The following is a 24,240-nucleotide window of genomic DNA, read 5'->3' as shown; positions in this document are numbered from 1 at the left end:
TCGGAGGCATGAATGTGACGTAATAAATAGCAGTGGGCGAGTTATTTCTTTCGTGAGTGAATGATGCAAAGACGTCCGCTGAGCTTCATGTTTTCGGTGCGGCCTTGTTGAATTGGAGCTTAGGGCTGGCATTTAGAATAAGATAATGAATTAGCGAGAACGCGAGGCAAGAATGCAGCAAATGAGTCAACATTTCTGATTCAGCCGATAATTGAATGGGTTAATAGGATCCCTGTTGAGAAAGGGTCAGTGATGGAGAAAGTGGAGAATCTCTCGGAATGATTGCGAATGTGTGGATAAAGCAGGATTGTGTGAAGATGCGAATGCGTGCGACTATCTGTTGTCTAGTGATATCATTGTTAAGTTTCTACCACAGGCCATGTAAATATAGATGCCTTCGCTCTACGAGTCATTGCAACAAACGGACGTTGTTAAGCTGCTATGCGGGATTTTTTTTTTATCATACCAAAGAGGGACCTTTGCGAATAAATTGATATGACATAGAACATTCTTGCTATGGAAGTAGCTCAGGTAGGCACATGGAAACAGACGCCTGGCTTCTTTCTTAATATGCATGAGACCCCTTTCGTCACTGGATGTTAAAAACTTGACTACAGGTATGAATGGGCTACCTATTTAACAAGTGTTAACACTTGCAACACAAGTAAAATGAGGCCATACGACTTCCACTTGTTCCTAGCGTTCTCTTGTAGACCATCGATGCTCAGCCATGTTGTAGCGATAGATGCGCTTTTGAAAAAAAAATAAAACGTATGAAATTGTACATTGTAGCAGGAGTCAAGACGTGTTGAGTGATAGTCAAATTTGCCGTTTTGTTAGCGTTTCTAGACACCTTCACGACAATTCGAGGGTTTGTCACCCATTCGTGCGGTTCATGGATCAATAATAAATGACTCATTGGAAATCTTCATTGAAGTAATATCAACATTGCAGTGCAGTGTGAATAAAAGCTTCCTTGCAGCTAGATATGCACGGGATAAAAAAAAAAAAAGAAACCTCAATTCTTTAACAATCATAAAAGTTGCGCATTCTAATGGCTATACTGTTGTACAACGTTAATTTCCATCGTTCTTAGGTCAGCAGCCATTAGAACAAACACACCAGGCACAGCCTCATCCACCTTGTGTTGATTAATGCTCCGCGTCTTCTAGCAAGGAAAAAAAAAGTTTGTTGCACGTCGGAAGTCAATCGAAACTTTGTTTCTCAAGCAGAAATGCATTAATCTCAAAGCTACTCATTCGACGACACTTATTGTCTTGAGTTTGAATGAGAAGTAGTGATATTTATTGGGTTCCAAGGTGCCCCGTTGTTTACATTATCATTATGCACACGTTTTTGTTTGAATTGATTTGCTTTTGCTGTACATATTCTTGATGCTGCGAATAAAATATATACAAAGTTATATCATGACTTGCTTCACAATCTGTGGGAAGGGCTCGCCTTCGGTGCAGACGCCTTAACCGCTGTCATTAAAGCATGCGTTGGAAGTGGTGCGAACAGGAGCATCTTTTCACGCGAGCTTTATTTTACAGTCGGCCGGACACATCCTGATTTGCCAAGCACAACGCCGACATCAGAAGCCTCGCTTCTCCTGAGGGAAACGGAGGACTGTGTTTTGAAATAATCAATTTTGCTATTATTTATACCGCTTCCTTGCCGTTAGCCAGCTCCTGCCCTTCGATACCGAAGCAAACAAATGACATTTCTTGCTTTTCTACGAGTCCTGACGTCATAGGTGGCAATGTTCAATGATGGAGGTACAACATCATGAAACGAAAAATTATTATTACATGACATGGCGTCCGCAACTTACCATGGGTAAGGGCAGCATAGGAGAAATGCACAAATTAGCCATAGGACAGGTGCAGGCGAGCTTTAACTCGCAGGAAACTAGAGACAAGAATAAAACAACCAAACGAGGCTAGAAAACCGCCGTCGTTTAGGAAGCATGTTTGAACCTTCCCTGACCTTGCCCGAGAGGCATGGGAGGCTGCCCTTTTCAACTGCTCCACAATGGAGGCCCAAATGACACTAGTAAAGCGGGCGCGAGACGGGACCTCGTCATGTGGTGTCCTGGACTATAAGGATACTCACCATGTAACGGGGTCTTCAGACATCGAAACTCTCTTGTCATCACTAAAACGTTTTTTACCGCTATCACCGCCAGTGTCATCACACAATTAGTAAGAGAAGTCTAGTGTGCACAGACCACTTTGTAGCGCTAATCAGCGCAAAATATGCAGTGACCCGTTTAGGTACCCGTAATTTAGGGCCCGTTGTATTCCTTGGTTATTATAGAATACCGTGCCCTGCTCTCCGCGCATTGTATGATTATTTCTCAGACGTCAATGTTTCAGCCATGAAAAAAACGTTTCCAACGAATGTTTCTAACCGAATCTTAGATATCTGGCGCTTGTGGTTGCTTAACAAAGATACCAATGCTACGAAAAAAAAGTTGCAAGATTTAGTCATGTAAACAGAAAGCACTTTTTTGGGTCGTAATGTCGAATATCTAAGATTATTTGATGTTGTATACGCGAGAACCATTGGGGTTTGCTTCGCCATCCCATCGAACACTACCCATGCCGATAATGCAGTAATAAACCATTAAGTCTACGACGTGTGTTTGCAACTAGATCAGTACTCCAAACTTATTTAACCACAGCTTGAAAGTATCCGTAGCAATGAAGTGGACAAAACTACGCGATGTTTACTTCTATACAGCCGGCTGCAATCGTCATCCATCTATCGGCAGTGGGAATTGACATGGCAGCCTCGTCGCCAATTCTTAAAACTTTGTAGGCAATGACGTTAACTTTGCCATGTTTGAAGGTTTGAAAATTTATTTGCCATAACGAAAGATTTACAAGCCAGTGTGAAAAACTTCTGGGACACAAATGAATTGTTTAAGGGTCCCTGAACAGTGCTGTAAAAATATATGCAGTAGCGACACTGTGGAGGACGTCACACTGTTATTTATGAGCAAGTTTATGTCATCACACAATGAAATATGTAATAGACGTGGACATAGAAATACTAGGAATACGAATACTCTGATGTTGTTTAATAAAAATAAGGTTTTATGTTTTACGGGTGAAAGTAAAGCATCATGTTTTGCTTCGGTTTAAAGTTAACATCTAAGGGTTGCAGTCTTCTTGTTATTTTGGGAAAATATACCTCTCAACATGCATATCTTCAACGTCTGACGTTCATAAAGGTTTTGAGCCGTAACTAATTAAAACATCTGCACCATCGTTTATAGCACTTTTATTTCTCGCTTCTTTTGTGTGTTGATTAAGGAGAGAGTGAAATAAAAAAGAAAATCAAATAAGGAACTGTAATGAAACGATCCCGAGTAGTTTAGTCCGCCTGGAGGTCATTAATGAGTGATGTGAGGGCAAATTAATCCCACGTGGTTGAAATTACTCGGGAGCTCTCTTTCTTTCTTTCTTTCTTTCTTTCTTTCTTTCTTTCTTTCTTTCTTTCTTTCTTTCTTTCTTTCTTTCTTTCTTTCTTTCTTTCTTTCTTTCTTTCTTTCTTTCTTTCTTTCTTTCTTTCTTTCTTTCTTTCTTTCTATAAACATACACAAAACAAGGACAACTAAAAGCACAACGCAATAATAACCAGGAAGGATGACAGACAGCGAAAGAAAATTGACCTAACTGAAAAGTAAAGCATTGTTCCTATTCCAGTTGAGATGAATGAGGGAAGGGGGAGTGATGGCGAAGTTGGAAAAGACATACTACGATGAGCTTTACCTGATGAATTTTTCTTAACGTTTGTTGTTTCGATATAGGTTTACTTTGCAGTTGCCTGATTGCATTCACGCATAGTGCTAGGGAAGATGTTGCACTGTTTGAATATAACTCCACCGTACGTGTCAGCGACGAAGAATTGGGCTGCGGCGTGGGGTTGAAGTTGGAGTTTAAGGTTACATATATTGTTACGTTTGATAGTGGTTGATAGCGCAGCCAGGCAGTTTGCATAGGACGGTGGGAAAGAAAGTGTTTATGAGACGCGGTTAGAGAATCGTTCAAAACAAGCTTGCCTTAGAGGCGGTGCATGGGTGTGCTATGCTTAATTCACCGAACGCGATGGCAGAAGAACGGTGCTACCACGTTTGGTGGAAGAAGATACTGGACAGGAGCAACGAATTTGGTATGCGGGAAAGATGCCAATACAGAATGTATCACAAAGAAAACAAAATGTATTGCCGTCTATACGTGTACCAACGTCACTATTTCAGGGCAATAGTGCGAGCCAACGGAATACAAATGTTCTTGTGAAAATGTCTTTTTTTTTTCGCTGCTTTCCGTGTTTCCGCTGTATTTTTCATATGCATTGCAAAGCATTGGCAGGCAGAAAACCATACCGATTAGGAGGTGGGAGAGACGGTTCTGAGTGAGGACCGGCGGCTAATTCACCGTGGCACTCGGCGCGGATTGCGCTAGAGGTGGCCTTGACTCTGGAGCGTCTACGGAAGAGGATACGTGCGCTGATGCTATAATTAGATCCGGCACGGCCGCAGAAGCAACGTTGTGCTACCTGTTTCCACAGGCGCCCGGAGCGGTGCTTTCTCGGTGCAGAACAGCGGCGCCGTGGCTTAGTTGGTTAAAGCGCCTGTCTAGTAAACAGGAGATCGTGAGTTCGAATCTCACCGGTGCCTGCCATGTACGTTGCATTTTTTTTTTACGTTTGGCTGTTACTCGAAGCTTGTGCTGAACACACGTACAGGACTGTGCTGCAATGCTACAACGAGGTTCGTCGTTTGTATTTTTTTTATGATATGTAAGAGGTAGTAGTAAAATCACATTAAGTGGAAGAGACTTCATACTGGGCGCCCATTCTGACATAATGCATAATACGGATTACGTGGAGAGGTGCGTCGCAGTGGCCATATGGTGTTTAGCTTCTGAATAAACCTAGATCCGAATTTGCGGTATGAAAGGCAAGCTACTTCAAATATTAATATTAATTAAACTTTATTAATATAGACAAGATGAATAGAAATTGATATTCTTGCTTTCATAAAAGCTCCTGAGTAAACCTGAGTAAACGGATATGACTAGGGCATAAAGGTTTCTGAAGTGTTGCAATTACCTCGAAATGCCGCTCAAAAAGCCACCTGGTGGTTCGTATCTGATGTTCCACATAGTATTGCGGGGTTGAAAGTACGCATACCGCTGTGCAGAAGCGAAGCTGTTTGTGGTCATGCCTTTGCTCTCAATTTTCATTTTGAATTGCAAAAGTTTTAGTTTTTTGTACCACTCACTGCATTCCACACGCTCTAATAGTCCTGGAAGATTCAACTTAAAATCTGCATTTATCAAGAATGATTGGTACTCACATCTTTCAGCGTATCGATTTGGGCTCCCTGTTGAATAAAGCGAACAGAGGGTGCTTTGAACTTCTAATTTTCGTTGAAGGAAATAGACCGGTAGCGCTTGAACGCGAGCACAGAGAAATTAAAGTGCAAACCTTGCATGCAGAGCCTAGGTTTTGTGGCTATAAGTCTATCCTTACTCCTTAAACAAGTTCGAATTCTTTTGGGCAGATCCCTGAACAGTCCAAATATCGGCATTTGCCATCGGCAACACTGCCTTAAGCATGACTCGCCAGGTATAGTTGTATCTCTAGATTGAGAAATAAGTGTGTAACATGAGTATTATATTGATCGCTTGCGTGCTGACATGGCTGTTGAAGAAGAGTGGCAGAAATGAACATGCTTTTCTGTTTCAAAATAAACGCCTAAGACTTCTCTGGCGAGTGCTGCAGACTGGTAGCAGAAAGTGAGGTAATCGGCAAAAAAGAATGTTTGACAACAATTCATGTTGCCAAATTTCACACTTGTTTTGAATCGCGCGCAAAGTTTGTAACAGTGCGCTATTTTTTCAGTTGTCAATTTATGTGTGAAATCATCAGAAATCCAAGATGAAAAGTGGTTCAAAAGGTGCTCTAAACGGGTCGTCAAAAATACTAAAGTCCCGTGGCATTCATGAAGCTGCACCACCTGAAACACGACTTATTACTGCTAACGGGCTTCAATGTTACAAGCTGAGGCGTGAATGTTATTTGGGGCTGGACGACGGACTGTTGCGATGCGCGTCTTTCTCTCTCCCTCTTGTTACCCCCCTCTCCCTTTTGTTAGAACAAGTAAAGCAGATGTTTTGCGAGGTAAGGATGTTGAACCATCCGTTTATTGCAGGAATTGTAGGAACATTACACCTGTGTAATAAAGAGTCTAGCAGATCTGTTACTGAGCAAGGTAGAGTTAAAGGTGGCCCTGGAGTGATTCGGCGGTAACCCAAGGCGCACAAAGTCCGTCTTGGATAGTGAAAGGAACTGTTGTGTAGTTGCGTTCGCTCAGCGGAATGGCAGCAGCAACTTCGTAAGCATTCAGACGCTTCTTCAAGAATGCCACTACCTATGAAAGGGATGAATAAACAGATGTCAAAAGAAATATCTTTTTCCCGTAATGCTTGAAGGTCACATAAATAGGCCTAATCGCAATGCATACTAGTCCTGTGTAACGTATAAAAACCTACAGTTAAAATTAAAAACAGTTAAAAAAAAAGCTCTGCGTATTGTTTTGACTTTGTGGCGGTGTTAGTGCCACTGATTTTTTGTTTTTGTTTTGCCTCCTTTTAAAATAATATTGACCGCTGGGCAAAAGGTGGCATGCCAACTTTATATGCGTACGCATCAAAATAATAGTTAATCCGGTGAACTGAAACGACGAGTATGTTCGTTCTAAGGATATCTATGTTGTACACGCCTGTGTTATCGCAGATGCCTTGTGACTCCGAACATAGCAATGTCATGTCACACCTAAAATTTGGCTCGTCCCGCGAAGTGTTTTATTTTTGGAGAGCCTCATATAGATCTTCAGAAGTTTGGAGGTCGTTTTTCTATTGCAGTGCACGCTGATTTTGACTTCCTTTCCTGTTTGTTTCTCCGTCATCGTTATCCTCACTGCACCTACTACTAGACAAATGCTGTGCAAAGAAGAAGATGACCTGGTGCCAGCGCGCCGGCACGAGACGCGAACACCAGCTGTTCGAGCGAGGACCTACAAGCGCCTACCTAACCAAGCCCTAGCAAGCGAACTCGCCCTACATTAAAGCTCGTTATAACCTCTCTAATAATGTTCAGATTTATACAGCGCATCGGAACGGTGGCTGTTACAGACGGTGGTATTTTACCCCGTTGTGTCCAATATACTGCACCGCATCAAATGCTGTGAAATGGAAAACCAAAGGATACATGCCATTTTTTTTCTTCATATTTTTGGTTTGCGATGGCAGTTACAGGAGACAGTGGTAAATTATGTGCGCAGCTGAGAGCATTCCTAAGTGAAGGGCATAACATATCTTGCCGGCAGTGCGTTGTCGCACGGGTGACATTAAGGTTATGGACATGATTGCAGTAGTGGCTTCCGCCTGCGGCTCGCTTTGCGGTTCGTCGTTCACGCACATGTACTACGCTCACTTAATTATCAATCGCTTATGTTTTGCCTTCAACTAACGCATTCTTACTGGTATGCAGCACAAAGCTAGCACGTTTTCCACCTATCTCTCCAGGCGATCAATTGAACGATATAAACCCCCGCTATAACGAAGCCATACCAACGTGCTTGCCCGGCTTAGGAGCACCACGCCTGATTTGGCAACAAAGAGCCCTGGAATGCTGATTCTTATCACATCCTTCCACCCGAAATAAAGCACTTGAGTTAGCAGCTCCTCAAATTTTGTGTGATACCGTCATAAAACGCAAACCACCAAAGAACCAGTGCTCTGCCATCTCACATTACAAATACCACCTCAAAACACCGAAAATGCCGACGCTGAAGCAGAATGGCATCCTCGAGGCACTGCAGATGAAGTTATGTGATGTTAGGAAGATAGTGAGAGACGGGAAAGCGTGGCGTGACATGGTCCATAGGGTCACGAAGAGTCGAACACGACTGAACGACTGAACTGAAGCAGAATATTTATTTTCACAATTTCGATCTCGCAAAAATTGGCTGAAGAGCATGACTGCGGACATGACGAGTTTGACTAATGCGGATATGTTTCACACGTGGCGGAGGGCTGCGGTTTAGTTTGCTGTTTAACATTTTATATTTATGCTGATAAGCCCATCGGACAGAATTTGACGAACAAAAAGATGATCTAACACAGCACTTTCGCGGGTACTTTAACTCAAAATTTTGGCTACACTTAATCCAAACACAATTTTTAGTAAAATATCATCACTATTGTAGTTTCCGTACAGCGGGCGCTTTCAGTAGATATTTGGTAGATTAAAATAACTGTTTATAGCTAAAGTACTGATGCGAAAAGTTAAAAGTCGTTCATGCAGTTTCTTAAGAATACGTCGCCAGCATCTAGCACTCGATAAACAGTGCTCAGAAAGATAAAAACAAACAAAATTTCCAATAATAAGCTAGTTCAAGGATTTTGCCCAATACGGACACTCAGGTGTAAGATTTAACAACAACTGAAATTGCCCACCAGGCAAAACACGGTCCTTTACTGGACGGGTATTTAGCATTATCGCATTATTTTAAAACAATTTGAAATTTAGCCTACCTGGCTGAATGCCAATAAGGTGCGCTAGCACTTCGGTTGTCACTTCGGTTTCTAGCCTCACAAAAGCATTAGCGTACGTGAAAGAACATCAAATATACATGGTGTTTTGTTTAGTAGGCCTAAAATTTTTCAAAGAAAGCTAACTGTCCATAAAATAAATTTGGAACTGAGACTATATTGTGGGCTATAGCAGACACCAAGTTAGATGTAGAAAGCTCTAATGAGTCCGCTAATTAGCTAAAATAAGTTCAATAAATTTATACATGTTCAATTTAGGGGGTTATGGTGTGTGTACGGAATTGAAGCTCGTCCTCGATATAATCTAGCAGCGCAAAAACATTCTACTAAAAAGTGCAGCACGCGCTACGAGGCCCACAAATACCAACGTCATAGGCAGCTTCGAATGCAAACATACCATCAGTGATACATCCGGTGTAGATCGCCCGGCTGATTCTCGATTTGCGGCCGGTCTGCCAGCGCGATGATAGCGCAGTGGGCGCCGACGCGGCGGCTATCAGCGAGGTTCCGGTCGAAGCGAAATTGATAACTAAACGCCAAGCGCCCGTCTGGTCTCAGATGATGCCAGCAGAGTGACCAAATCTTTGAGTGGAGAGATCTACGTCGAAGCGTGGTGTTTGTTTGTGAAACGACCTATCAGGATGACATTTGTTGGCCTTGTAACACGCGATAGAATGTTTTTAAAATAGAACTTGTTTTCGCGGGTATGCTACTTGGTGGACGAGCTCCAATTCTGCATATAGTATATAGGCTCTAAAGTAAAAAATAAGAAGGTAATTAAGGTTTTTAGTCAATTAGAGAACTAATTGAAGCCGTATGCCTGCTACCTGGTGTCCACGGTAGCCCCAAATGTAGTGCTAGCGTCAAAATAAATCTAAGGCCAGTTACCTTTGTCTTAAAAATTTGGATCTTCTATAAAAGGAACACCCGATACACGTTAAGGGATTTTTTTTTTTTTAACCAAGAAGCTCGCAGCTCGAACTTTGTTGTACTCCACAGGAGCAGCGCGTCGAGCTTTCGGTCAGAGCGTAGGCCCACAGATACCATGAGTTCGATACATGTTCAGAGGAGAATCCAATTTTACAGTTCCTGCTGGTTTGTAAGACCACCTGGAATAGTTATAAGGCCCCTCTTTACCAATGGGTAACCAACACGCCACCATGTCTTAGGACTCGCATGTATTTCTCAGCATCTATTGTAACCGCCTACCGGTTGGCTCAATGTCCGTCCCAAAATGGCTGCCATTTATACCTCGGCATTCTTGTGATGTCATTCAGACCATCGACACAAACCTGAGCGTGTCGCACGAACGTCGCTGCTGTAAACGTCTGGGGGCTTCCGACGTCACTCAGTTGTTAATATCCGGAGTGTCGCATGTAGTGCACTCGAAATTCGTGCAACACTGCAGCTCCTCTGCTAACGCTACAATGCAAAATTGACAATTACTCTTTTCGTTTTTCTCATATATTTTCTTACTCTTACCTAGAGGGAAAGCTGTGCCGACATCTATGAGAGTTTGCATGGAGCGAGCTTATGACGATCACTTCAGCCACCATGGGAGCCCAAAGCATCTGGGGCACAGAGATACTGGGCACAGAACCACCACTTTCGGCAAAAAATAATGCGAAAATAAACGTTGTACTATGTTAAAAAATGTCCGAACATTCAATATTGTGACTATAGCGAGCCAAAAGCGAGCGGAACAGCCTCTAAGTGTAAACTGTGACCAAAATAAGCGATAGCTGTCTCTCCTATGGGCTAAGTATTGAGCTTTACGGTACGGAAATCAGTATTTCGCACCTAATGGGCCCCCATATTAAAAAGGAAAAAAAAGTTCTGAAAATATGTATGGTTGGTCAATCGCTTTAGGAAGCCTTAGGAAGCTGGCGTCGCCTTCTTTTGCGCCTTCGCTACTATGACTAGCGACCTACGTTCACGCCTCGAGGTCATGATGATGAGGAGGAGCAGACATTTTAGTAACGCCACTCTGCGTTCCCCCCAAAAAAACAATGCGACTGTCCTGCACTAAATAGCACGCCGGCCCATGACTGTTAGTGCATCCATGGCGGTTGAAATGCAGGCCCCCAGCTTTCTCCCTAGGCAAGAGGAAGAAACTGTATGGGTCTGCTCCGTTCGTAGATCCGCGTTGGTGTAAATAGCATCACTGCTCATTTCATCACTAATCGATGTGTACCTGTAATATTCTACGCCTAGTTATGAGTGTATAGTCACAAGTTACTAGAAATTTTATGGGGCACTTCAGCGAAAACCCACAATATAACGCCCCGCTTTAACCATACCGCATTTAATTCTTTACCATCCACTGATATAAAAAATCAGACGGTCTAGTTAGCATTGCGCCGCCATCGAAGTAGCTGGCGCTTAACAGGAATAACATCCAGGTTGCGCTTTCGGCATCGAGTTTTCTGAGGAGCCAACAAGACTGTCGAATGTATCGGGCGCCGTGGTGTGGCGCTGCTAAATATATCACTCTGCAACAGCTTCGGAAAGAGAAACACTTATATGCACTCACATCTGGCAGAGAGCTGGCTACATTTTCCAGCTCACATGGATCAGCTTCGATGTCGAAAAGGTAGACTGTGTGGTTCGAGGAAAAGCTTTCTTTCTTGTTTCGGCACTTCAGCGTCGCTTTTTGCCTCCAGTTCTTGGGTAGGTTCAAATCTCTTTCGCCATAAAAATTTCTGAGGACGTTCGCAGTCATTGACCTTTCGAGGAGGTCGTCCAAGGCATGATGCGGAGCACGGCCAGGTGGAGGGTGGTATCGATCAGCATGCAAGCCAGAATCGTCCACAACCAGCTTGAATCTGCCATAGCGCACCGCGCGGGCGGATGACAACAACTCATCGACGTCGTAGAGCAACTCAACGCGCGGTGACGTTGACCCATCATTTAAATGTGACCACATATCAATCCCGTCTAGTTCGCCCAGTTCAACTGCATTGCCTCCTGAAAGCAAAGAACGACAAACATTCATAAGGTGACAGTAGTAACGAACATGGCTGCTAAATAAGCAGATACGCAAGCTAATATGAGTATGGTGAAATGATCCTACACTACAGTCCTTAACGTGAGGGCAGCAATGAAACGTAGAAAGCGTTGACACCAAACCAACCAAAGCTTACTCGGATCAAATTTTTGCAATCCTTATTGCGTTTAAAGCCTGGTCATAACAGTTCCTGCTGAGATCTACTTTCGGTACGATTCTTGAGCGCAATATCTGCGAAGAAATGTGGGCCCATAACCATACCGATGGTGACGGACGTGAATATAACAAGCGAAAATTAAGCAGCTATGTTACGAAACAGTTGGTAGAAAATGTGGATAAGAGGAGGGACTGCATGTCAGTAGACTTGGGAAACGACGTGCAAAATGTCACAGCTTCTTTTGGGCTCCAGCTTGAGAGTTGTGGTGAACGTGAATGGCCGTTTGAATTCATTGTGACGCTTCCAAGTTGTATTTTGCCCAATGCCATTATACATTGTAGTTCAGATACGAAATTTAGATGATATTTAGTCTTCTCCATCAGGGTACGACGTGATATTTCCCCATTACCGTCTGCAGCTCTCCTTTCAATCTTTTTGTCGCTCACTTATTCACTAATACTTAAATTCATTTGCCTTCATTATTTCACACTTACCTGTTAGTATACACTCATTAGCTGCAGCAGGTAGAAAGCCCAGATTTGACCAAACCGCACAAACGTGCCTGCGTGATCTTGGTGTAGCGTGTCTGACGTGGGATCCGAGGGTTGCGCGTGGTTCGATTGCCGGCTCAGCCCCGCTCAGGCCCGCTCACCCCCGCTCCCAATTACTGGCTCACCTCTCAAAAGGGTTGCCGGACATAGTAGCTAAAACGGCCATGTCATGTGATATCGTACCATGCAACCCACCCACCGCTCTTTGCCCGGCCATCTCACCCTGTCAAGTACCACCAATGACAATCAAGGCAAAATGTTTGCGCTCACCGACGCCGACGGCACTGAGGCCGACGCTGCAGCTTCTGGAAAACACTGTCCCTAACATTATCGCATTAAAATGCACGTTACTGAAGACTGCCGCAAAAAGTGATGCACGGAAGTAACATTGAAATGAACGCGAGAAACTCTCAAAGCAGCTACTATTGTGACACAAGTATGTTCAGAATGTTTGGGCAGCAGCCATGATGTAAGAGAAAAGAATCATTCACGTACACTTGCTGTTTTTTTTTTCTGGCAAAATCGGACAGCCTAACGTAAATGAGAGTTTGTCCAGAAGCGTAGTGACCCCCTGAAGTGAATCTCTTTTAAAGATCGTTTAAAGTAGTGACATCTGTTTTGACACGCTGCTCAGAGGGGGAAAACGGGAGCTTGAACCCATGTTGGAAGACGGTAACACGAACCAGTTTTGCAGGCTTACGTGTTCGAAACTTGGTTTGCCTGCCAAAATTGTGCACCAGCAATTGCGGACCCCTTAAAAACGTACACCCATAAGAAGGCAGTGCGCCGGGCCGGTACCCTGGGGCCTAATTTTAACGAGGAGGGGGTTGGGGGAGGGTTCTGATCTCAACTCTTCCCTCAACCCAGGCGAATGCTCGAATGCATAAGCCACCCATAAGCTCCCACCACGTCCTTTTTTCTCTTGTCTCATGAATTTCCTTATGTCCCCTTTACCACTAGCTAACCGGGGTAGTTGCGGTCGCCGATACGGAGACGCGAATCTAAAGTAGGAGGTAAAAAAAGCTGATGCTTTAAATATGCCATGGCGATGAGAGTGGTATAAGGCAATAAATAAGCGGAATTCGAATTCGCTCTACGTGTAAGATTTTCTTTTGCCTTCATCACATCTTCACTGTATCTTAGAATTTCCTTTCATCATGGATATCAGATGGGTCGCAGCTTTTCGTGTGTGTAGATGGGTGTGTGGGTGGTGACACCTCGAGGTTAGACGTGTGAAGGTGGGGCTGGGTGCTGAATGCGAAGCTGGCCAGCGCGAGATGCGGCTTTATACGAATGGAAGAGTAGAGGTGTGCCAACTAGATAATTCCGAAGTGGGAGAGTCTTCAGAGGCAGACAAGATGTTTTCGTTGAAACATGAGCACACCAGTAACGCAGTACGAATTCAACGTTATACAAAATACAGACCGCAAGGCGGACGTCGCACTGAATGTGACACCTTCGGATGGTATCCAACTGGGCCTTCGGCATGCCAAAATGAGGACTGCGCATAGGTCCACCTTAGAATGCTGCACCACTACTCATATGATCATAACTGGCGATGAGTATGGGTGCGAGTTTGACTTAGAGGTAGTTTTCCTTTCTTTGTGGCAGCACAACGCGAACTTATTGTGTTCACCAGTCTTTGGCTCCTAAATTAATACACCTTAAATAATATAACATTGCAAAAGTTGTGCATTAAAACGTTTAGCGGACAGCAATCGTCTGACAACCAGGAGTCGACTAAGCAAGGTTTTTTTCTTGTCATTTAAAAAGCTGTCATCCTGTAACTTCAATTTTCGACACAGCAGCTCTTGATAAATTGCGTGACCAACCTGCAACTGAATAGAGCGTGGGCATCCAATCAGAGATGTGCATGAGTTGATGTGACACGGTCCGACTGCTGTCAAGCAGAGGGCTCCAGATAAATGAGGCGGACCTGGTGCCGCCTTCCCAGAGGGTGTGCTTTCCGCCACGCAGCGGCCAATTAATACCACGGGAACCATGCGTTCCCCAAGAAGTGCCTCCATTGTCACTGACGAACAGAATTACCGAGTTCTCTAGCATCCCGCAATCGTGCATAGTCTGAAATACTTCACCCACGGACTGGTCCATAGCATCCACCATTCCTGCAAAAAACAATACTCATTAGCAGCTCATTTTTTGCTTTCTGCCCTACTCCCAGTTCTCTGGTCATAAGTTTTGTACTAATAGAAACACTTCATTTCTGCAGAGGCGCTGATCTTACTTCCGGAGAGCAAGCTGCCAGGCTTGGCGTTGCGTACTGTGAAACCAGCGCGAAATACGGATAAAAAACCAAAGGAAAGACACATGTAGGATAGTCACGGACACACAGGACAAATGCTTGTGACTGTCCTACATGTCCTTCCTTTTTTTCGCTTCTACGTATTTTCGCTTACTCTTTCACATTCTGTTCCTACATTTTGGTCCTGGTCCTACTAATAGAAACACTTCATTTCTGCAGAGGCGCTGATCTTACTTCAGGAGAGCAAGCTGCCAGGCTAGTTGGCGTTGCGTGCTGTGAAATGAGCGTAAAATACGGATAAATAACCAAAGGAAGGACACATGTAGGACAGTCACGGACACACAGGACAAATGCTTGTGACTGTTCTGCATGTCCTTCCTTTTGTCTCTTGTACGTATTTTCGCTTACTCTTTCACATTCTGGTCCTACGTTCTGGTCCTGGTCCTGGCCCTACTAATAGAAACACTTCACTTCTGCAGAGGAACGGAACTTACTTCAGGAGGGCAAGCTGCCAGGCTAGTTGGCGTTGCGTACTGTGAAACCAGCGCAAAATACGGATAAAAAAAACCAAAGGAAGGACACATGTAGGACAGTCACGGACACACAGGACAAATGCTTGTGACTGTTCTGCATGTCCTTCCTTTTGTCTCTTGTACGTATTTTCGCTTACTCTTTCACATTCTGATCCTACGTTCTGGTCCTGGTCTTAGCCCTACTAATAGAAACACTTCACTTCTGCAGAGGCGCTGAACTTACTTCAGGAGGGCAAGCTGCCAGGCTAGTTGGCGTTGCGTACTGTGAAACCAGCGCAAAATACGGATAAAAAAACCAAAGGAAGGACACATGTAGGACAGTCATGGACACACAGGACAAATGCTTGTGACTGTCCTACATGTCCTTATTTTTGTCACTTGTACGTATTTTCGCTTACTCTTTCACATTCTTTTGTTCAAAATACAATCATAATAATCTTATAATCGTCCTCAAAAGGCGCATTCTGCAAAATTTTCGAACATCATTTCATGTTTCTACAGAAAATAACCGCTTAAAAGGAGAAGTGGGCTATAAGATTTACTTTCGCCCAAACAATACTGTTGAGTGTGAAAATAGTAGCGTAGAACAATTATTTGGTTGCAGTTGTTATTATAGAATTATTATTCCTATTAAAGTGTTCTAAACGCGTTTATTTGCAGTTTTTGTCTATGTCGGATACAACCGCTGGAGGCAATTCGCGCAAGTTCTGAGCAGCCGTCGCGATTTCCTCTTGAAGGGTGTTAATGCATTCGTTGGGAATAGGATGGTTCGGATGCCGCGTGTGTAGGAAGACAGCAGGGGGAAAATACTTTCGGTGAATGTTTCAAAGAAGGGGAGACGAAAGCCACAACACATGTTGCTTCACGTCAGCTGCTATGGGCGGGGGTGGCGCTGGCGAGCACAATGAATGACAGGTTATTCGCAACATAGCTAAACATCTTAAAAAGATGTAGATTGAAGAGTCGTCGCCACTGCTCAGATAGTAGAGCACCGGATGGAAAATGAGAGGTCGTGGGCACGAATCCAACCGACAGCATTTGGCTGTTGTCTTGTCTCTTTTCTAATCGACTGTCTCGCCGTTACCTTATCATTTCACGCCGACTCCAAAAGAGCAACAAAAACAGAAAACCCCTAGGCTGCTCCTCGCGTTAGGACCAGCGGCTCTCTTTGCATATATTTCATAAAGGCCAGTTCGTTTCCTCGCACGTTTTTCACTGATCTTCTGGGGGAAGAATATTACAGATGCTGGAAGAGAACCGAAAACATCGTCTGTGTCTTCTGCGGGTTGGTGTTCATTTTTAAATTTTATATATAGTCATGATAGGGTTAGTCGTCTGAGCAAGGTAAAAGTGTGAACTTTCTCATCAATATTTTTGTTGACACCCAAAGCTTCTGAACAAAGCAATGAGCCACCATGGTTACTCCTAGTATTATATTAGGACCCTTATTATGAGTTTGCGTCGTTATCGAAGTCTGGCTATCTCACATGACAACGAGTCATCTAATCGGTCGAAACGCCGGAACTGCATATTGCCACCTCTTCCGGTTCTGTAGTGACAACACGCGGTTCCAGCGTTTCGACCAATCATATGACTCGATGTCACTTGAGATAGCGACACTTCGATAACGACGCAAACTGGGAATACGGGCCCAGTGCACTTCTGTCACTGAGCTTAGATGCATTCAGAATGGCAGAATTTGCGGGGCATAAATGCAGTGTTGTTTTTATTGCATTGGACCTTGAAATACTGCATAATTCTAAAGGATTCACCTCGTTTCCTCGCTATATCACTTGCACAAGATATGTGCAATAAGCACTTTGCGATGATACAACGTAGGCCCATTTAACTTCATGAAATTGTGTGCTCCAAAAAGGTGCAAAAGAAATTACCTTATAATATTCGATTCCCACTTCATAATTCGACAATGCCGCACAATGAGATCTGGAGCTGTTCATTTGTCTTAGGCATAAACCGCTTTTGGAAATGTCTTGAATGCGTTTCTAGCAAAATGAGCTGGTCACCATGTCGCTTCGCAGAATTACCCCATATAACTGTGCCCTCGTCTCGCGTGTCACTTACCTGCAAATATTGTTCGATTCTTTTCAAGAATATAGGGAAATTTCTGGATGTTTTCCAATGGCGCTTCAAGTTGATATGGACCAGTTGCCCCGTGGACTGCTTGGTAAGCCAGCAAGAGAAATAATGACTGTAAGAATGAAGTAACAGAAAAAATAATTCTCAAAACCTCATCTCAAGGAAAATTCATTAATTAAACGACAATATTATATATAGTACGTTTATTTGAAGCCCTTAGAGCGTACTTTAGGTTATAAAAGACCGATAAACTTGTTACGCATTTAGTACCTTCGATTCATTCCTGTACCGAATAATATCTTGGGCCCTTTGGGTAAACAGCGTCGTCGAATATGATCCATTTTCTGAACGAACCGGATCTGTGTTGAACCAAAAATCAAGACAGCTGCTGTTTCCCTGCAAAAGAAAAAAAAAGGACAAAGTGACTATCTCTGCAACTTATTCCAGGTAGAGTAAAACAAAAGATATTGTACTAGATGTCAGGTAAAATTTTGCAAGATGAATATCCGCCATGTAACACAGATAGTTGACGCCTCGAGCACCAGCGGCCAGAGCGAAAGAAGACCGTCTGAACAAATAAGGCAACGAAGCTGGGTTTCGCTCTTAGGATCGCTAGCGTTAGAAGCAGCAAAGTTTCAATAAGACTCGAGCCGTGCATATTGCATAATTCGTCTCACAACACTTGGAGGGGGTACCGCCTTTTCCAATCAAGGAGCCTCGCAACCGTAACTTACTGGCTCTGCTATCCTGATTGACACCGCTTCTCAACCTCACCCACTACTTCCTACCACTGTCATCTGCTCCGGATCTATGTGGTAGCGCGACCCACCTTTCTTCAGTAGCACGGAAAACACAGATGTGGAGGACTGGCTGGCCTGCTGCTAACGTGTAGTGCCCCAGTTTGCGAGATAGGGTTAAGCTTACCGTCGTCTTTAACGTAACCGGTATCGCCAACCTATGGTTCTGAAACGACGAAGCCTATACGTCTACCAGGGTGGTTCACAAAACTAGTCTCACTGAATTTTACGGCCGCTCTGCTCGCCGGAATTTTCGCACCAAACAGCGGTTGTATACTCATTGTATACTTGAGCCCAGCATGAAAGTGAGAACTTCACAAGCTATACTGAAGGTGTTTTGGACTTGTGTAAGCGTCTTAAGCCACCTATGAGCAAGACATATGAAATCATCTTATAAGCGATCGAAGATATACGCAGATACATCCTGCAGGAGATTGAAGTTAGTCTATTTTAAGTTTCAGTTGCCATTAATCCCCAAACGATTTCTGACATAATCTTTTTGTGTAACGTTATGGCAATCTTCGAAAACAGCGTATTCTCACACGTCGTATCGTATGCTAGGACGATCAACTTTCGAGGTCGGATATTTTCACGAACCTCCCAACGAGCAGTCTAGTCTTCTTTAGTGCAACCAACGGCTAGCACGGGAAGATGTCGCTGGATAGTCATCCTTAGGTGCCCGCCTAGACGACCCAATTCCTGCCGCCTTCTATTGAACATGTCATCCAAGAGCAGGTTGTGGAGATCCTGCCACTCTCCAGCCGACCATTTAAGGCCTTCGTCATTCCTGCATACATTGCCATGTTGCTTTCTATTGTCTTCAACTGGCTTGTTACTTAGAAATGAAGGAAAGCTGCTAAAATAGGTCATTCGGTTACTTACCGTGCGTCCGCTAAAAAAGAATGTATGGCGCTCTGCTAAAACTTCTTTCATCGAAATTTAGCAGGAGTCATACCACCGTATCGAAATGTAGAAGTATTAATCGTACGGCAAGTTGTTACGCCGACTTGCTTAAAACATCAGGAACATTGCATAACGGCGAAAGCTCTATTCTATTTTTTTTTTGTTTTTGCCAATAAATCTTCACTTCTGAAGCAAACGCACTGTTTGTTGTAGACGTCTTTCGAATGCAAGTGAAATTCACTGCGTTCTGGATGCCCTTTCCAGGGGCGCTGATAGAGCGTAGCGGGTATTGAATGCGTTATTTCTAAATTGTTCTGTGATTTCGCCTGAACAAAGTGCACTACGCAGCACGCGTATACAGCTATGAAAAATAGCGAGGCGGAACTTACTAATGGGATGCTGTGAGTGTAGTAGTCTTCATCGGGGTTGTAGAACCCATAGAAGCTGTCGAAACCACGGTAGGTTGGAGTGAACTCCTTCATGTAATATCCAAGGTCCCACTGCGCGTGCAAAATAAAAGAATGAGCAGAACTACAAAGAGAAATACAGTGATATAAAACATAATCCTGATAAACAATTTAACATGCTTTACCTGATATTCCAGTGAATGTTTGTTTACATTTCAGCCTCATAGTCTCTCTCTCACACCTATTGCGCTTCGACAGCGCAGAACTGAATTTTCGCGCCTATGTCAGTAAGCCCATTTTAAATTTGCGCTGACTACTGCGTCTTTGGGGTGGACCCACCTTGTCTACCGCTTACAACAGACCCTACTTTGCTCCAGTTTCACCGGCATTTTCGGCATCTACGATACCTACTTTCACATAACACGACGGCGGCGCATAGCCACTTCGCTCGGATAAATTCTCACGCCCCGACTCAGCAATGATAGTAGACAGCTGTCTCATGCGTGGACAAAGCAACCTTCCTTGTGTAAGGCGCATATCTCTGAAGGCTTTGACTTCAGATTTCGGCTACGTGCGGCGGACACACATTGTCGAGTTTCCTGTAAAATTGGGCAATACTTAAATGTCCATCCCGCATTTCTACTAGTTAGAATGCTGGGCTGGGCCCTCGCTGACTCTGCGCCTCGCGTCGGTAATTGCCAGCCTTAAACGTTGCGTTACCCACAAGGCCCGGCACCTGAAACAGTCACTCAACCGCTGCTACATCATCCAAACGAAAACTGCACTCGGCGGCTTTCCAAAATAAGGCGGTGGCTACCATTCTCAGGAGCCTCTTCCTTCGATTGCTTTCTCTCGTTTTTTCTCCCATCTTCATGATGACGCGATAGCGTAAGCTACCACCCAACATATAAAGCTCCGCTTTAACCGAGCCGTATGAACGTGCCTGCGTGGCCTAGGGATAACGTGAATGCAAGGGTCTTGACAGGCTGATTGTGGTATCACCCTCCCATGTGTAAAGAGAGACTCGAATTGGCAGCTCCTGCCAAACGTAATGTCAGGAAGCCCTACGTCCAGTTAGTGCTCGGCCATGTCAGCTGCCAGCAACCGTCTCCCATGACTTCTTCTTTCTTCGCTCTTCGGACAGGCACGGAGAAATGGCGAAACTGTGGTAAATGTAGCTTTTGGTACAAAAAAAAAAAAATAAAACACAGCGACAGGCATAGTGCTTTACAGCTTAGAAGCTTAGAGTGCACATCGTCGACAGCAGCGACTACCATTGTCTTTTGGTTCCCGCAACTAACAGATGGAACGACCGCCCAGGGGAAGATGTGAATTCCTGGACAGCACAATAAGCATAAGAGGAAAGCGGCCTGTGACTACTCGTGCGTGTGCACGAGGCTGCGAACGCCGGTCAGTGACATTTTCTAGACTCTGTTGAGCATGCCATGCTGGCGTCAAGTGGCCGAACTCTACGCATGCTCCTTACCATATGCTGACAGCCATCGACTTGGGACGAGACCTCAGAAAGGGCGAAATTCGCTGGGGAGCTAACAAAGGAAGCCGGCGACCGCGAAAGCCGGTCAACTCATAAAAAGGAGGCGCAGCAGTGGAGCGAAAAGGATTAAAAGAGGTGAACGGGAGAGCTGGGGAGAATGATCGAAGGTAACGGACGAGACGGGCGAACGGAAGACTGTGCCACGACATGGGATGTCCGGGTCTAGCCGCCGTTCGAGTTCTGTCCCTCTCATTTCGCCTCCATGCTTGGCAGCTCAACTCGCTGCCAGCAGAACGAAGGCAGCAGCGGCATCATTCAGCATTCCAACCCCTGGCCTTGACGAAAGCCCAGCCCGTGCCGCACCACGCCAGTGCAGCCCAGTGCCGCTGAGCCGTAAGCGAAATTGAGCCAGTTGTTTTAATTCCATATATTAAACAATGTATCCCCAATTTGCGCCTCCATCTTCTCATGATTAGTGTGGACCCAGGACCACTTGAAGTAACTCGAGCCATCACAACCCTTCTCAGCCGCCTACGGGTGTTAGTGAGCCTGAGAAAGCTGCTACTGCGAGAGGCTGCACGGTCTGTGCACCGAGATCGATGAGGCGAGAAGGTCCAGTTCCTGGTGCCTGTCTTGCTGCTTGCCAACAGCGGACATTTGATTTAGATAATAACTAGCTCCAGGCTAACGCATCATACTGGCTGATACAGGGTTCACGAAAAGGTAAATGAGCTGGAAATGCGCGCAACGACGACACACAAACATGCGCTTGAATCGATAAGTAGAACGGGATAACTCCGCTACGCAGCTGAAATAAACGGCATTCACAGGTGTGCCCTTAGATAGATGCAAAACGGTCGTTCACTTCCTCTTTTGCTTGCGTGTTAGCCAAGTGCCACACGTGTGTACTTCAGAATGATGAGCATGTTCGTCATAGCACACTAAACTTCAGTTCAGAACCTCCTTCATCAGCAACTGCATAGGAGATGCATTGCTTTATTTGCAAATAAACAGGCGCTTACGGCCTGGGAGGAATTTTAATTATCCACCTAGCATCACTTTTGCGATGGATGCGGATTGTTGCTCCGGAGCGCATGTGCCGTAGTTGTGTTCGGAGAGCAGGCAGCTAGGTAAAAAGCGAGTTATAAATCGAGGATAGCTTGCGAATCGCCAAAGAAAGGATTTTCGAAGCAATCAAAGCCGAACTCGTGCATTTTTCTGCTCTTCTCAACCCGCTTTTAAACGTTGTGCCCTTCCTAATTAGCCATGAACTTGCAATAGCAATCAAAACAACTTTTCAAACTTCATCCGCATCTTGCTACAGGAAATTACGCGCCAATCTTACAAAAGCTTATCTTAATAACCAGCATTTAAACACAGAATATCTTCCATCATTCTGCCAAACTCAGAGAGCGGACAAAAATCTCACTTGCCGATGGTAACATCTCATTCTGTATCACTAGAAATTATTTTTGCATATCTTCCTCAGTGATATCTCTCTGCCTTAGTAGGTATTCAATCTCTAGTCACTGAGTATGCAATCGCACGGCATATAACTACGTCACCAGCAGCGGGCTAACAATTCATTTCATGTCGTTGAGGGTTCGACCTGTGCTTAGTAATGTAGAGAGAATGAAACCTGCTGCCGAAGCTCTAATAATCTGGTCACTAACTTAGCTTTATACAAAAGGATATTACGGTTTCATCTCCAATCAGAGTGTGCTGCTTGTGAAATTTATTTTAAATTAAAAATTATTATGAGCAAATCTTTCTTGCTTCGCTTTTCAGAATATCAACACAGCGGTAACTATGACACATGAAAGTTTTTGCACCTATAATAATAATAATTTGAGTGCCACTGCGCGCATACTGATTCTTATATGAGGATCTTGCATTCGCTTGGCTGTTCTATTTGTTCTAATGAGCGTAGCGCCGTCAATGGTTGGGCGACCCATGTAAGGTGATTAGAGCGCCTGCGGCGAAAATGGTATGCATTTGTGGCCTACTATAATTGGTACATCTAGCAAAAGACCAGAGGGCTGCCGGGCGAAACATACCTTTCCAACTAAGTGAGTCTCGTAGCCACGTTTCTTGAGGCGTTGCGGAAGAATATGCACGTCGAGGGGTAATCCCCAAGCAGCATCATACCCATCAGGGATTCCTTGCATTCCTTGCCAAAGGCGAAAACACATGGAGATGAGATATTAATAACTTTTCTGTTGGCAGTTCTGTTTCGATAATATCGCGGAAAAGTCCTTGAAGAGCTGAGCCGCCCTTCCACACTATCCGAAATTGATCGGATTAGAACTCTACGTAGGGTGAGACGCTTGCAAACACTGTGTTCAGTACAGACCTGATGGCGATAATGAAACCTAAAAGGACCTTGCTGCGACATCCTAAAAGATGGATGAATCGTTTCAATAATAGTACTGATTTTTGGTTTACCTAAGTTGAAAAAGTGGGCACAACCCCCCGCCCCCCTCCCCCCTTCCCGCCTACCCTCCAATATTACACATAACGAGAAGATAAACAGCCGGAACACAGGTAATGAGTAATAGAATCACCGCAACCCAAAAGGCGTGTTCAGGAAAACGGGAATCCGGTTGAAGGCTTTTTTGATTCACGGCTGGAGTGTTTGTTAAGAGCGTAAATTGTCTCTATTAAGATTTTGTTTTCTTAGGTGGAACGTTTACCGCATTATAGAAAATTCATAAGACACACAGAAGAAAGCGCTAAATCCTACGCATATCCGCTGAATATCTTTTGTTTTGATGAAATTATTGTTCTGGAATGATGCGAAAGCGAGCTCAGCAATGCATTTTACTTGACCGTAGTGTGTAAATATAACGGTTGCTTAGAAAGAGGTGTTTGAACACATAATCAGTCACCATTGTGCGATAGAGACATCTTCACTACGTAGAAATGTTTCACAGAAATTCCGTCGGTCTATCGTTTTCGTCATTGGCGCATGAAGGACCTTTAGGCCCTGTAAAGTGCCAACTCGGCCCTTTAGTAGCGTTTGAAAACATATCTTAAGCAGCGTAATGCTAAAGCGGAAAGTTGACCTAGATGAATTTGATTCATGGTGAAGCTAGAGCAGTTGGTACTCCCTTTCTGCGGTAACTTCACCGTCGAAGGGGATCTGGGCATACAAAGTCGGCATCTTAGCGCATCATAGCTAAATTAAATACAAGCCCTGACTGACCGATTTTTGTGCTGGAAAAATGATTAAGAAGGCACTGTGCTGTTCAAAAACATATTGCAAGAAACGGACGCAAATGCAAACAGCATACTGATCGTATTTGCTCAATACATTCAATGCATCCGGCAGACTATGAATCACTCGCAAATTGGGGATTGTACAGGTTAAAACAAAAATTGCGAATGCGCTGACATAAAT

The 24,240-nt window shown here is 44.2% G+C and overlaps 1 protein-coding gene and 1 non-coding gene across 2 annotated transcripts; one reads left to right on the top strand and one right to left on the bottom strand.

The window, feature by feature from the left end:
• Positions 1–4,613: 4,613 nt before the first annotated feature.
• Positions 4,614–4,687, top strand: TRNAT-AGU (transfer RNA threonine (anticodon AGU)). The gene has a single exon. It is a non-coding gene; the product is annotated as a tRNA-Thr (tRNA).
• A 1,605-nt stretch (positions 4,688–6,292) lies between these two features.
• On the bottom strand, positions 6,293–23,010 carry LOC146175753 (arylsulfatase J-like). The gene is made up of 7 exons (XM_084581200.1): positions 22,898–23,010; positions 19,328–19,438; positions 17,509–17,634; positions 17,224–17,350; positions 14,178–14,471; positions 11,164–11,597; positions 6,293–6,445 (listed from the first exon to the last, which is right to left on the bottom strand). The coding sequence occupies exons 1-7, from the start codon at positions 23,006–23,008 to the stop codon at positions 6,293–6,295; spliced, it is 1,356 nt and encodes a 451-aa protein (XP_084437326.1). The 5' UTR covers positions 23,009–23,010.
• Positions 23,011–24,240: the final 1,230 nt, after the last annotated feature.

This window comes from Amblyomma maculatum, chromosome 10 (assembly GCF_055883805.1).
Source record: "Amblyomma maculatum isolate TAMU_Amacu chromosome 10, ASM5588380v1, whole genome shotgun sequence".
NCBI lineage: Eukaryota > Metazoa > Arthropoda > Arachnida > Ixodida > Ixodidae > Amblyomma > Amblyomma maculatum.
This window is presented reverse-complemented; position numbering and strand designations above follow the sequence as displayed.